Genomic DNA, 14,199 nt, shown 5'->3' with positions numbered 1-14,199 from the left:
GGACACAGTGCAGAGGGACACGGGGGCCACACCGGGCAGCCAGCCCCGCTGGGACTGGTACAGCCTCGGGGCCGGGGGACCGTGCCGCTCGCCACTCCAGCAGAGGCCCCTCCCGCGGGCGCCTGGCGGGAAGCAGAGACCAGCTGGCCCCGTGTGCCCCCACCTGCCCCCACATCGCAGTCCCCGGGAAACCCCCGGGGCCTCGGGCGCAGGCCCAGGCGGAAGAGAGCCTGTGCCCTCAGACCCCGCCTCTGGCTGTCCTCCCACCCGGCACAGCTCGGAGGGCCGGGCCACGCACACTTGCTCAGCGCCACTCAGAAAGACTAGGCCCTTTAGCCCAACAGTCAGTGAAGGCATGCCACGTGTATCAGGGTTGATGCACTCTGAGTTTCTTGAAGAACTTTATTTTAATAAGTTACACATGGAAAATGAAACTCATCCTCCACTGGCTTTTTAAAAACAGTGAGTTTTTAAAAACAGAGTCTCCCACTCGGTGACTCCGCTCCCTCAGCACGAGGCGGCGTCACGAACACACAGACGGCTGGCCTCCATGGCCAATGCCTGTCCTGAGGGTCCCCAGCCTGCGCCCGCCTCAGACAGGCTGTCCCCTGGGAAAGTCCAGGTGGGCACCGAGAGCACAACACAGCCTGAAGCTGCCCCTCCCCTGGCAACAAGGGGCAGGAAAGGAAGACCCCCCAGGCCTCCCCTGGGTCCCTGCCCCGGGGCTGTGGGCAGCTCCTCGACGGCAGCCGCATCACTGGAACCTCCGCTCCTCGCTCTGTGAGAACCGAGGGCCGGCCCAAATGTCCGTTTAGGTAAACATGCTCTGAAAGATAAGAGACACGCTTCTCGTCTGCACCGATGACGCCACCGATGTGGACACTGTGAGTGCGTCAGCTCCCTCCCACTGCTGACTTACTGCGGGGAGAGGCCGAGGTGCCGCTGCACCCCTGCCCGAGTGCAGGACAGCCCCTGGGTGAGGACTAGCTGGACAAAATCCCCCCGCACCGAGAACCTTCGCAGGCCTCTCGGGACGTGTCCGCTCAGCCACGGCGCCTTCTCTGTACGACTGCACACATCTTTTCCTGCATGTTTGCCTTTCTTGAAGTAAAAATGCTGCGTGTTTTCTTCCAGCTTCAATATTAAAATGGCTGCACAACCTTCACGAGTCCTGGTGAGGTTTTTCAACACAGCATGCCGATGGGACAGCCGCCACAGCGCCATCGAGCCCCACGGTGCCACGAGAAGTGGAAGACGGCGCGGAGATCGGCCGCGGCTCCTCCGGCCAGCCCCGGACCCCAGAGCCAGGCCACACGAACTGCAGGCCCCGTCGGTGACAGCGGCCTGCGCAGCTGACCTGGACACAGCGCCCCCGTCACTGCGGGCTGGCAGTCACCGAGGCCCAGGCGCAGACCCGGGGCTGCCCCCCTCAGCACTCCACGCCGGGAGCGGCGAGGCGCCTGGACTCCCCGCACCGCCCCACACGCCGCACACCCACTCACACGGCAGACCCCACCCTCACCCACCAAAACTGCCTCTTTCCAACTTCTTGTCTCCCCAAAAGAAAACAGCCAGAAACAAAAAGAAAGTCTTCTTTCCAAAGTCTTGCCCTAAAACTCCCAGTCCCGGCCAGGCGGGCTCCCCGCCAGCGGCCCCGCCAGGGCACAGTGGTGCTGCGCGAGCCGCACGCACAGCGGCGTTCTCGGGCACAGTCCCCGGGGAGCCGAGTCACACGCCGCCTCCCTCCCCGCGACAGTGTGCGGGGGTCCGTTCAGACTCGGCAGAGGGGCGCACGCCATGGGAACGGGCTGAGGGCGGTCACCCCGGGGACTCAGTGCTCTGCTCAGCACTGGACTAGAGCCAGCGCGGTAAGGGCTCTCGCCTGTACGTCTCACAGCGACTCACACGAGAAAGGTCCAACTATCTCAACACGAGGTTTTAAAAAACCTACTTCTACAATATCCGTTACCTTTTACTGTTTGTGTGATGTGCTAAATTTGCTTCCATTCTACATTCTTTATGAAAAGCACAATTTTCTTTATCTAAAGTCATGTGGAGCAAAGAAATGTTCAAGTCTGTCATTTCCAAAAATGGCTAGAATTTTAAAAACAAGCTTACCCTCAGATAAAGCCACACTCGTCACACTGCGCACAGACACCTGTACAACGGGCAGTGACGCTTCCCTCCCGTGACCCTGGGACTGTGTAACCGCCACTTCTAACGGGCAGTGGTCACCAGAGAGGAACAGTGCTGAAGAACACCTTACAGGGTTTTTGAGGAGGCCGCCATGTCCCACGTCCTTAAGCGCAACGTGTAAGCCCGCGTGCACCACATACCCTGTGATCATCCGCGTTGTCATTGACGATATGAGAACCCAGAGGTGCCTCAGAAACCTGGCATTAAAGGCTAAGCTGTAGAGAAGCCTGGAAAGGAAGGGGAGAGAAGAGTCAGCGAACACTCGTCCATACGTCGCTTCAGCAGAGCACAGGCCGAGGACACAGCACCGCCTGGGAGAGCCCTGCCCCGCGCCGCCGACACACACCGCCACCGCAGGTGCACGGGACGCCACGCCCTCCCGAGCTCCGCGGGCCTCGCGCCGCGGCCAGAGAGCTCCCGGGAGAAGGAGCAGAGCCCGCTCCCTCCCGAGCACGTGCTGCAGAACACTCATTACACACGCACTGTGAGAGGAGGCGTCGCTAACGCTGCCATTACTGACACACACACTTTCAACACCCGTACCATTTAGCACCTGGTTTTAAGTCACGAAGCTGGAAACACGCACATAAAAACGGTTTTGACATCAACTAGAGCCCAGAAAACACGCTGCGGACGACGTCCTGAGGCGGAGCACACCTCTGGACAGCACCTCTTCCACGGGGCCGAGGAGCTGCGGGGCGCCCGTTCGGCCAGCCCTGCGCTCTGCAGCCCTGGTGCCACCGTCAGAGGGGTGGGAGTCGGTGAGGCACGTGGGCCAGGGCCAGGGCCAGGGCCAGGGCCAGGGCCAGGGCCAGGGCCAGGGCCAGGGCCAGGGCCAGGGTGGGAGGGAGGCGGGGTCCGAGGGGGGCTGACCTCTCCTGCTTTCAGTTCCCCGACGACGGCCACGAAGCCTCAGGCTGGGGAGAGCCTGCGAGGTCCCCCGGCTTCCCTGCCCTTCGAAGGCCAGGCCGCAGCACTTCCCAGGGAAAGAGGCGGCGGAACCCCTTCACTTCTAAGGCCTCCCTGGCTCCGACACGTGAGGGGCGGCCCTGCGTGGGGGGTGTGTGTGTCCACCCCACGCACACCCCGGGACAAAGCGGCAACACCACCACGCAGCCTACAGGGGCACCAGCCGGGCAAGTCTCAAAACCAGGATGAAGAAAACCAGACTTCTTGAAGTCACTAGCATAATTTTAAAAAGTAACGAATGACACAGTAAGTTGCAGGAGATGAAGGAAACAAGCCCTGGAGAACTCTGGCACCCTGTGGCGAGCGGCGGGCAAACCCCCACCCGAGACCCCGTGGGGAGAGACCCTGCCCACACGACACGGGAGTGGGCTCCAGTGTCGGTTTTCCTGCCTTTCCCAGGTTGTACATACTAGGAGGGTGACAAACAGCTACACAGAAAAAAGAGCACAAAAAAAATGAACGAAAAATACAAACTTTCAATGAAAGAGAATTCTGAAAGGTAACATTTCTTGCCTCCTTTCTCTTCAGTTGAGAAGTTCTCTTAAAAGTATTATCAGCCCTGGCTGGCGTAGCTCAGTGGATTGAGTGTAGGCTGCGAACCAAAGCATCGCAGGTTCGATTCCCAGTCAGGGCACATGCCTGGGTTGCAGGCCATGGCCCCCAGCAACCACACATTGACGCTTCTCTCTTTCTCCCTCCCTTCCCTCTCTAAAAACAAAAATAAATAAAATCTTAAAAAAAAACCTTAAAAAGAAAACTGCGTTCCATGTGAACACTGAACTCAGCGCCTCGAGAGTCTGAGCAACCACGCGGCGCCACAGGGGCACCTCCTCTGCGCCCCTGCGACAGCGCCCCGCAGGGCCCCGGCACGCCTCCTCCCAGGGACAGCCGACGCCGCCTCACAGCCCTCGAGAGGCCGCTGCAGGGGGCACACACCGCTCCCCCTCCCCCCGAGCTGTGCTTGGAAGCAACGACAGTCCCCAAGTGAGTCACTCAGCAGACTACCGAGCAAGGCCTCACACTTGCACACAAGTTGCCGGGACGTCTGGGAAGCTGCCCCCCTGGCCTGCACAGCGAGGACCAGGCCGCTGCCCGCAGGGACACCGAGGGACAGGACAGAGGCAGTGGAGAAGCCAGCCACCCCACGCAGAAGGTGTCTTGGGCACCCGCCAGCTACCGGGGGCCCCTGCCGCCACAGCCGCTCTGCCGGCGAAAGCAGCACTCACAGCACCACCTGAGGGGAAAAGCAAATTCTGAACTCCTTCGTGACCATGAAAACCCTGAGACACATCTCAGCTGGAGGCCACTCGCTGCCAACAGACACTTCTCCCTCGCCACCCGGACCCGGACCAGCAGCGGGGCTTCAGACACACAGCTGGGTGCAACGAGCGCCCGGGGCCCGGGGCCCGGGCCCGGCCTCTGCAGCCAGCTGCCCACCCCTGGCCCGCGCCCTCCTGGGGACGGGCCTCCGCTCGGGCTCCGAGGTCAGGCCGCGGGGTCAGCCGGCGGGAGGCAGCCCCGGCCTGCGGAGGCTTCCCCGCGGCCGCCTTCCCCCGCAGGTTCTGAGCGCTGGTGGGCCCTCACGTCGGCCTTTCCCGGGACCCCTGCGTTTCCTCGGAAACCACCCCTCACCCACGCTCACAAGGCTCTGAGAGGTTGGAAAGCCCACCACCAGGGGCGGTGCTGAGCGGGACGGACTCGCACCCGGCGACTGCGCCAGCTCCTCCCCCGCGCTCACCCCGGAACAGGGAACAGACTCCGCGGTGACGCGGCTGCGTGTGGTGACACCGCTGCGTGTGGGAACGCTGGAGAACTTTCACCCTCACTCGAGCACGTGTTCTCATTGCTCTTCCGAGAGCGAGAGGACGGGGGTGGACCGGTCGTCTCCCAGACACACCCTCACTGGGGATCAGACGACCACCCAGGCGTGAGCGCGGGTCGGGGGTCGAACCCACCACCTTTCAGTTTACCGGTCGATGCTCCAACCCACTGAGCCACACCGACCAGGGCAAGAGAATGCCAATTTTAACACGGGTCAGTAGCCCATTAACCCTACTGATTGTAGCAGAAACATCACTGGTGATAAAAGCAAACAAAACCAGACAAAAAAACAAGTATTTCTCTCTGTAGTTAGGTGACTCCTCGATGTTTTTCTGAAATACTATGAAACTTGTTTACAAACCACGAACACTTAGAAATAATTCTGCAGCATGCTGTACTTCTCCCCACGGAAGTCACCTGCATGACCCTTCCATCCCAACGACTGAAGATGGGACTTGCAGGGTGAGGGCGCGAGGGCGGGCGGAGGTGCACAGCCATCTGCCTCCCCGGGGTCAGCAGAGGGCGCACCCGAGCAGGCTGCCTTGTCCTGCCCACTTCTGGGAGAAGAGCCCAGTGCATGGTGATAAAGCTGGAGACTGCAGGCGCATGATAACGCCAACCGCTCTGGTCCCTGAAACACTGCCTTTCAAGTTCTGCTTCCGAGTTCTCAGACGCTAGGACAGGAGGGCGGAGCCTGGAAGTGCAGGCCCACCTGCCCCTAAGTGCGAGCACCACCCCTTCAGAGCTGCACTCCGCAAGGGAGCACCCCTCGCCCAGCGGCGCTGCACGGGCCGTGCGGAGAAGCCTTGGCCCACACACTCGGGAAGGCTTCCGAAAGGCAGTGGCCACAGCACGGACCTACAGACGGCTCGGCCAAGAAGGGACGGCACGAGGAGGAGGTTGTGTCTTGGCGGAGACTAAAGCAGGAGGAAGGAGGGAGGTGGGAGGTGGCACCGGGGACTGAGGAGGCCCCAGAGCCCCATGGCCGCACGTCACGTGAGAGAGACGCCTGGTGCCGGCCAGGAAGCTGCTCCGTGGGCCGGGGAGCTGAGGCACATCAATGTCCCCCAAGCGCCAGGGGCCCGCCTGGGCGATGTTCCAGTGAGACGGGGACACCACCAGAGTGACACTGCGACACTCTGACACTGCAGCCTGGCGAACCACGACACGCACCGTGCAGCACCTATGTCCTGGCGCCCGAAGGCGGGGGGGGGGGGACGACAAGGTGGGCCCTGCCACCACCACACAGACCGCTGGGCACGCGGGACGTGGCGGGTGGCACCGAGGAACAAGATGCGCACTCTAACCTCACTGGAGGGCAGCAGCCCTGGTTTGCTGGTGACTTCCTGAGAGACGGCCAGCAGGACCCCAGCTGGGGGAGGAGGCCGGCCTGACCGGGGCAGGGGCAGGGTCTGAGGACAGGCCCAAAGGCCTCTGGGCTGGGGGCGGAGCTCCAGACGGGGGGCGGAGCCCCTGCTGGGAGAGACCTCCTGAGCGCCCGCGGGCAGGAAGGCACTGGGAAAGTGAGCAGGAAGGGAGGTCTAACTGGCTCACGAGGCTCCCAGCAGGGAGCTGAGAAGCCCCGAGTCAAGGCAGAGTCACCGCACCAGGTCTGTGGAGGTGCCTGGTGTACAGGAGGGAGTGTCGAGCTGCCGGTGGCCTGGGGGCATCTCTGCAGACAGACAGACAGACAGACAAGCCTTTCAGCGTAAAGGGGATCAGTAACCAATATGCGTTCTCACTCCTCCCCGCTCCCTACTGGGGAGTGGTCACCGTCCTCCGAGCTCGTCCTTCCTTTGCTGAAACAGGCACCTGGGGCAGAGACCGCACTGCAAAGCCCCACCCCACTGGGGACCTGAGGGGCTGGGCGGGGCCCGGCTGGACTGCAGGGCGAGGGGCTGGACTGGACAGACTAACTCTGTTCCAGCCACCTTTTCAAAAGACCTGGAAGCAATGGGAACCCGTTAAGGACTGGAGGAGGCCCATCTGCTCTGTCGTGAGCTCTGAAAGCACACTCTGGACCCCTAAACCCCGACGTGTTCACCGCCCCAGGGCGAGGCCCCCGGGACACGTCCTGCAGGGAGCAGGCACCAGGCCTGCACAGCGGCCGTGGGGGAAGCCGTGCGGGAGCAGTGCCTGGCAGCCCACAGCAGGGACCAGGTGCCCTCGGGTCTCCAGCCCGCTCTCACGCAATGAGTGGCCCGAGAGCTCCCCGCCCAGGAGGATCTCGGCCTCAGCACCTGACCTCCTCCATGGTGGTCAACACCGGTGGCTCGGACGGCACCTCGTGAGGGCCGCCTTCCCAGTGACAAGGCAGCTTCTGCCAACGACGCCCCGCCCCCCACAGCTCTCATCAGAGGGCACCGTCCAGGACAAAGCAGCGGCCCTCGTCCTGCTGTGGGCGAGCAGTGCTCAGAAGCGGCCTCAGCCACCCGGCACAGTGCAGGGCCTGCCACCGCCAGGGCCGTCCGGCAGCCCTCCCCGGCCCTCCGTTCCCGGCACACCTGCAGTCGTTCTGTGCTGTGCTCCATCACCGGTTTTTCTGCCAGACTCCTACGAAACTGCTCTAAACTATTACTTAAAACAGAGGGAAAAAAGCTGAAGGTGACGCCAGGCACTCGAGCACAAACTAGCCACTTCCACTTGCTATTCTGTTGCTGTTAAAACCTAGTTTCAGAGTGTCTGAAAAGCACAGTTGGGGACAGCCGGGGTAAGCGGCCCAGGTGCTCTGGGGAAGGAGCGGCGGGAATGAGCCGAGGGCAGTGCACTGCTCTCTGCTCCATCACCGCCGGCTCCCGAGACGAGGCAGAGGCTGCCCGGGCGCGGCCCAGGGCACTGCAGAGCTCGCCGGCCAGGGAAGGGCGCCCGCAGGGCTGGCAGGCCCGGGGAAGGACCCTCCCTGGCTCTCGTTTCCCATGGACCGCTAAGGCAGAGGCGCCCCGTGTCCCGCCCCCCTGGAAACCAGCGGCCGCCCCGACACAGACTGAGAGCAGAACGGGGACGGGGGGACAGGGGACAGGGGACGGGGGCCGCGCCCGGGCACGTGCCTGACTCGGGGCACCATCATGCGCTGCTGCACCAGGAGCGTGTGGCAGATGCAGGCCATCAGCGTGAAGGCCTCCTCGCTGGCCGAGTCCCGCCACACCAGGCTGAGCAGCGTGTTCGTCTGCTGCTTCGTGTCCAGCTTCCTCAGACACTCCTCCGTGATGTGCGGCAGCGACAGCCGTCCGTCCGCCTGGAACACACCGGGGAGGGACGGCAGGTTAGCGGTGCTCCGTGGGTGCCCCCTCTCTGCCCCGCCCACAGAGGGTCTCGTTTTTCTTCCAGTCAAAACGCAGGGCAGGCACCACCCCAACCTCCCCAGGCCATAGCGCGGCATCCCGCACAGAAACCTGAGGTCTGGGGTGTGCGGCAGTGGGGTCCAGCACAGCAGCGTGGGGACAGCGTGCACCCAGGGGTGCTACCGAACGGACAGCGTGCCCACTTTGAGGGACGCTCGTCCCCCACTTTTAGAGTGTGCCGCACTAAACATCTGTCTGTGCGAACACCTCACCACGGAAGGATTTCCACTGCAAACTGTCTGAGTGATTTAAGCAGAGTGGGCTGAAGCAGAGTAGACTATTAAAGAACACTTAAAAACAATGAAATGAAATACATAAATCTGTTATTTTATATCTTAATTCTCTAGAAGATCTGATTCACTGAATAAAACCTGAGCCAGCGCTCTACAGAGTTGACTGATTTGGGGCTTTAATCAAAGACACACGTGTTTTCACGTGTGGATGTGTGCACGTGCACGCAGATAGATACAAGCACGCACACAAAACCGCGCTGTTTGAAAACTGGGACGACACGCTCACGTAACCTACACGCCCCCGCCCAACGGAACACTGCACTAGAGACTGAGGCAGGCAAAGTGGGCTCTGCGGACCCCCAGACCCCCGGACCGACGAGATGCACCGTGTGAGGCAGGACCCGCCGGGACGGCAGCTGGAGCTGCTCTGCGGGGCGCTCTCCAGAGTACAGTTCCCGCGGACGCTGACAACACCCCCCACCCCGCAAAACACCACCGGTGCGAGCACAACAGGGGGCCCAGCTCTGCCGCCTGGCGTCACAGTCCGCGCCCATCTGTGTCCCCTCTGCCACGGCCTGTTCTTCACACGGACACCAGGAACGCAACGGGCTGAGAGCCCCCGCACCGCCACGGACCCTCAGGAAGGCTTCACGGCCGACACGCCCTCCCCCCGCGTCTCTTACGGACCCGGAGCCAGAGACCACTGGGAGCCCAAGGGTGCGGCTGGTGCAGCTCCGCGGCGGCCCGGAGCTTACCGGCGCGCCCCTCTGCTGGTCGGCCTCGGCGCTGTCGTCCTCGGAGTCGCTGGCGGAGTCCGGGCAGCTGGGCCGGGCGGGCGACACGGGCAGCTGGGACAGGAAGGCCTGCAGCACGCGCAGGTACACCAGCAGGCCCTCCTCCGAGAGCGTCCCTGCGGGAGACAGTGGGTGGCAGCAGTTCGCCGCGGGCGATCCGACCGACTGGAGAGCCGCTGCCCCGTCCTGCACGCGGACGGGCGTGGCTGACCGGCACCGACCGTGACCCCAGAGCAGCTGGCCTTGGACGCACACAGGGAGACATCCTCGTACGCGCACCTGCTGCCCCAACTCAGCGCTGAAGTCCGGAGCCCGTGTGACCTGAGGACGGGTGTCTACCCCGACCCAGTGCAGGTCAGCACTCTCCACGGGGGCCCGTCCAGCACAGCCCTGCGGCCTCGGCACCCTCCCAGGAAACCCCGGGGATGGCGACCCTGTGACCTTGCCCCCACTGGGCGTGGCCTGTCCTGACAGACCTGCGCCATGACCCACTCAGGGCTCGGGAGGACCTGTCTGGTGCTCGTACCCAGGTAGCTTTCCCCAACAGTCAGGACCACGTAGAGGAGCCAGGGCGCGCCCCCGCGGGGCCCGGACCGCCCATGTTCCGCCGCCAGCAGCGCCTCCAGGAAGGGCTCGAAGGGGAAGGTGGCCTGGGCGTCGGCCAGCGCGGGCAGCACGAAGTGGAAAACCTGCTCCGTGAAGGGCGCCGCCAGGAGCTCCTCGGTGAAGGCCGTGAACACCTGCCGCCTGGAAGGGGACACGCGTGCTCTTCACACGGCCCACGACCACAGTGACCCCCCCCCCCACGGCCACAGTGACCACACACACACACACGGCCCAGGGCCACAGTGACCCCCCCACACACACACAGCCCAGGGCCACAGTGACTCCCCCCCACACACACGGCCCAGGGCCACAGTGACTCCCCCCCCCCACACGGCCCAGGGCCACAGTGACCCCCCCACACACACACACAGCCCACGGCCACAGTGACTCCCCCCCACACACACACACGGCCCACGGCCACAGTGACTCCCCCCCACACACACACACGGCCCACGGCCACAGTGACTCCCCAGCACCAGCCTCCCGCGGGGAGGGCGCTCAGCCACCAGCCCCGAGCAGAGCGGGCTGCAGGTCGCTGTGAGAGGACACAGCCCCGTCCCCGTGTCCCTGCCAGCTGCCGCTGGGAAGCAGGAAAACAGCCAGGTCTTCAGAATTGTCATCTGCGGTAGCGTGCAGGCCAGACGGAGAAAGTACATTTTTCTTTAAACCGAGTCACATTAGTAAATTAAAAATTCGACGTTCACGCCTATCATTTAAGATAGCACCCTGCATCAAAGCCATTGTGAGATACATACAGACCTCGTGAAATCACAAACAAAGCAATTACCCCCTCTCACCTTGCACCTTCTGGGCAGGAGTTGTAAGTAAAGTGCAGTGGTTTCAGAACATTCTCTAGCAACACTTTTGCAATAGGAACTCGAGATAAATCGGAATACTCAATACTCGATGGAAGCCTGCTGTTGATTAACAAGTAGAGAGATCGGTAATACCCTGGAGAAAAGGAAACACACGTAAGTCAGCGCCTTTTCTTACAAGGCACAAAACACGTCCGTTTTAAAATGCTTTTTATACAACTCTTATCTGCCCCAGTTTAAGTGAATTCTTCAAGTTTTTATTAAAAAACGTCACAAACAAATACAAAGCAGCCTGAAAAGGTCGGTAAACCCCACGTGCCCGCAACCATCATGAGCCACAGCCATACGGCTCCCCCCACCCACGGGGGAGGAGTCCCAGACTTCACTATCTCAGTGCACTGTCAAAGACAACTTTATTTTTTTTAAATATATTTTATTGATGTTATTACAGTTGTCCCAATTTCCCCCCTTTGCCCCCTCCGACCCAGTACCGCCCTCCCACTAGCATTCCCTTCCCCTTAGTTCATGCCCATGGGTCGTGCATGTGAGTTCTCTGGCTTCTCCATTTCCTGTACTGTTCTTAACCTCCCCGTCTGTTTTCTACTTGCCATTTGTGCTTCTTATTCTCTGCACCTTCTTCCCCATTGTCCCCTTCCCCTGCTGATAACCCTCCACGTGATCTCCTTATCTATGATTCTGTTCCTGTTCTAGTTACATGTAAAGTTTTTTAGATTCAACTGTTGATAGTTATGTATAGATTGCCATTTTAACGTTCATAGTTTTGATCTTTTCCCTAAACAAGTCCCTTTAACATTTCATATAATAAGAACTTGGTGATGATGAACTCCTTTAACTTGACCTTATCTGGGGAGCACTTTATCTGCCCTTCCATTCTAAATGAAAGCTTTGCTGGATAGAGTCATCTCAGATGTAGGTCCTTGACTTTCATGACTTGGAATACTTCTTTCCAGCCCCTTCTTGCCTGCGAGGTCTCTTTTGAGAAATCATCTAATAAGTCTTAATGGAAACTCCTTTGTGGGTAACTGTCTCCTTTCCTCTCACTGCTTTAAGATTCTCTTTATCTTTCATCTTTGGCATTTTCATTATGATGTGTCTTGGGGTGATCCTGTTTGGGTCCAGCTTGTTTGGGACTCTGTGTTTCCTGGACTCATAAGTCTGTTTTCTTCACCAAATTAGGGAAGTTTCCTCTCATTATTCTTTCAAATAAGTTTTGAATTTCTTGCTCTTCCTCTCCTTCTGGCGCCCCTGTGATTCGGATGTTGGTATGGTTCGGATGTTTGGAGATGTCCCAGAGGGTCCTCATACTATCCTTGTTTTTTTGAGTACTTTTTCCTTCCTCGTGTTCCGAATCGCTGACTTGATTCATCCCCTCCACTGCTGGTTCCCTGTGGCTTTGTCTTCATCTCACTTCACGTGACCCTCGATTGTGCCCAGGCCTCCCGTGGTGTCGCCGTGCCCAGTGAGATCCTGGAGCAGCCTGCGTACCAGCGCTTTGAACTCTGCATCTGATAGGTTGGTTGCCTGTTTCGTTTAGTTGCTTCTCTGGAATTTTGATCTGTTCCTTCGTTTGGGTCATGTTTCTCTGCCTCCTGTCAATTTGACAGCCTCCCTGTGTGTGTTTCTATGTGTTGGGGGGGGGCTGCTCTGACTTCCCGTCTTAGTAGGGAGGTCTATCGTTACAGAAGAGCGGACCTGTAAATTGTGTGGGGCGGAGCCTCAGGTGATCACCAGGGAGGGGCAACCTACTTCACCCCTCTGTGGCTCTGTGTGGTGGGAGGGCTCCGAGAGGGGACAGTGCTCTTGCCTGGCTTCTGGAGGGGTGCCTGGCACTTGCCATTTCTAGTCACTTCACTTTCGCCCCGTATGTGACTGGCGTCCCTCCAGCTGCTGCGCTGGTGCTGAGTCCAGAGGGGGTGGGTCCGCACGAGTCCTAAGTCTAGGTGGGCCCTTTCCGTGGAGCCTCCTAACAATCTGGCAGTTTCTTCCACCACCCCAACCCCCACTGGTTTTTATAGCCAGAAGTTATGGGATTTGTCTTCCTGGGTCTGGAACCCAGGACTGTGAAGTCTGACCTGGGATCCTTTGCTCCTGACCAGGGTATGCCCCCTGGTCTATAGCCACCACCCGCGAACATGGGGCCACCCGCGAACATGGGGCCACCCGTTCCGCCGCCTCCTGGTGTCACGTCGCGTCTCTGAGCTACTCTGCCTGTCTCCGCCCCGCCCCCCCCATCTGGATGAACGTGGCCTCTTTAAATCCTTGGCTGTCCGACCTCCACAGAGCTTGATTTTCTGGTGGTTCTGGGCACTACTTGATTTGAAGTCCAGCTGTAATTTTTTTTCCTGTGGTTGTGCAGGGTGGCGAGGTGTATTTGTTTACCTGTGCCTCCACCCTGACTGGGGGTCTCCAGAACTTTTTCTTAAAAACCCCATTATCGTGGCTAAAATACATTAACAGTAATTCCTTAACGTCACACACACCCAGTCAGCGTTCCAGCCTCGCACCGTCTCGCGTCACAGGCTTTGTCACTGAGCTGGGGAGCTTGCGTCAGGGTCCAAATGAGGCCCACGGGGGGCTGCAAAAATTCGTCTCTGAAGCATCCCCCAAGCAACTGTTTGGTGGTTTTTGCTCACTTGGGCCTCCTGCACCCAGAGGTGGCTGCTGGAATCCTGCGGCCACCAGGCTCCTCTGTCCCCTGATGGGACCGGCGGGGCAGCAGCCTTGTCTCCAGGACCCGTTACCTCCTTCAGAGGAGCGTCTCTCTCCGCAGACCACCACACGGGCACTGAGGAGCCCAGCTGTTTCCAGGGCAACGTCCGTTTCCGCAGGAGCAATGCCTTCCGCGACCACCCTAAGCCTCCGGTGCGTTGTGTGTGTGCAGGGGCAGACCCCGGTGACGCCAACCACCCAGATCGTCTGGTCTCTGAGGCACAGACGCCCCTTTCTAGCAAAGTGGTGAGAAGACGCTCCAGGGCAGCCGAGAGCCCCTGAGACTGTCCAGACACACCGCTGGTGCCGCGAGCCCCCACCCCCTGCCTGCTTTGCTGCTGAGGACCGGCTGTGCACTGGCGTCCCCACCACTACGTGCACCCTCCGCCACGAGGCCCACTGCTGGCCGCCCACCTCTGACCCACACGCAGAGACGAGCAGTGGGACGCAACAGGGGAGCCTGCAAGCCCCTTTGCCGTCAAACTGAAAAGACTAAGTACAAAGTGAGTTTTCTAAATGTGCATTAAGAAAACACGCACAGTCACGTGAAGAGGCACACGTGAAGCAGACCAAGTGGAGCGTGACCAGGGCACCGGGCCCTGCGGCAGGTGTGACGGCGTGCCCCCGGAGGCCGCAGCCCGCAAGGCCCGCTCGCAGCAGGAACAGAGCAGACCGAGTGCGGCACTCCCGCAGA

The 14,199-nt window shown here is 60.4% G+C and overlaps 1 protein-coding gene across 4 annotated transcripts in view; it reads right to left on the bottom strand.

The window, feature by feature from the left end:
* UBE3C (ubiquitin protein ligase E3C) overlaps positions 1-14,199 on the bottom strand; it is a 70,628-nt gene that overhangs the window by 35,671 nt on the left and 20,758 nt on the right. For 3 of the 4 annotated variants that reach the window (XM_045837749.1, XM_045837748.1, XM_045837750.1), the window contains exons 7-11: positions 10,758-10,911; positions 9,881-10,101; positions 9,316-9,470; positions 8,034-8,221; positions 2,337-2,423 (exon numbers count right to left, since the gene is read on the bottom strand). In XM_045837749.1, the coding sequence (XP_045693705.1) occupies positions 2,337-2,423; positions 8,034-8,221; positions 9,316-9,470; positions 9,881-10,101; positions 10,758-10,911 (805 nt within the window). The remainder of the gene's footprint in view (positions 1-2,336; positions 2,424-8,033; positions 8,222-9,315; positions 9,471-9,880; positions 10,102-10,757; positions 10,912-14,199) is intronic. The other variant, XM_045837751.1, reaches the window with a different exon arrangement.

Source organism: Phyllostomus hastatus, unplaced genomic scaffold, assembly GCF_019186645.2.
Source record: "Phyllostomus hastatus isolate PE091 unplaced genomic scaffold, TTU_PhHast_1.1 phas_contig_244, whole genome shotgun sequence".
NCBI classification, from domain to species: Eukaryota; Metazoa; Chordata; class Mammalia; order Chiroptera; family Phyllostomidae; genus Phyllostomus; species Phyllostomus hastatus.
Note: the sequence above shows the minus strand (reverse complement) of the source record. Positions and strands in the feature narration are given on the sequence as shown.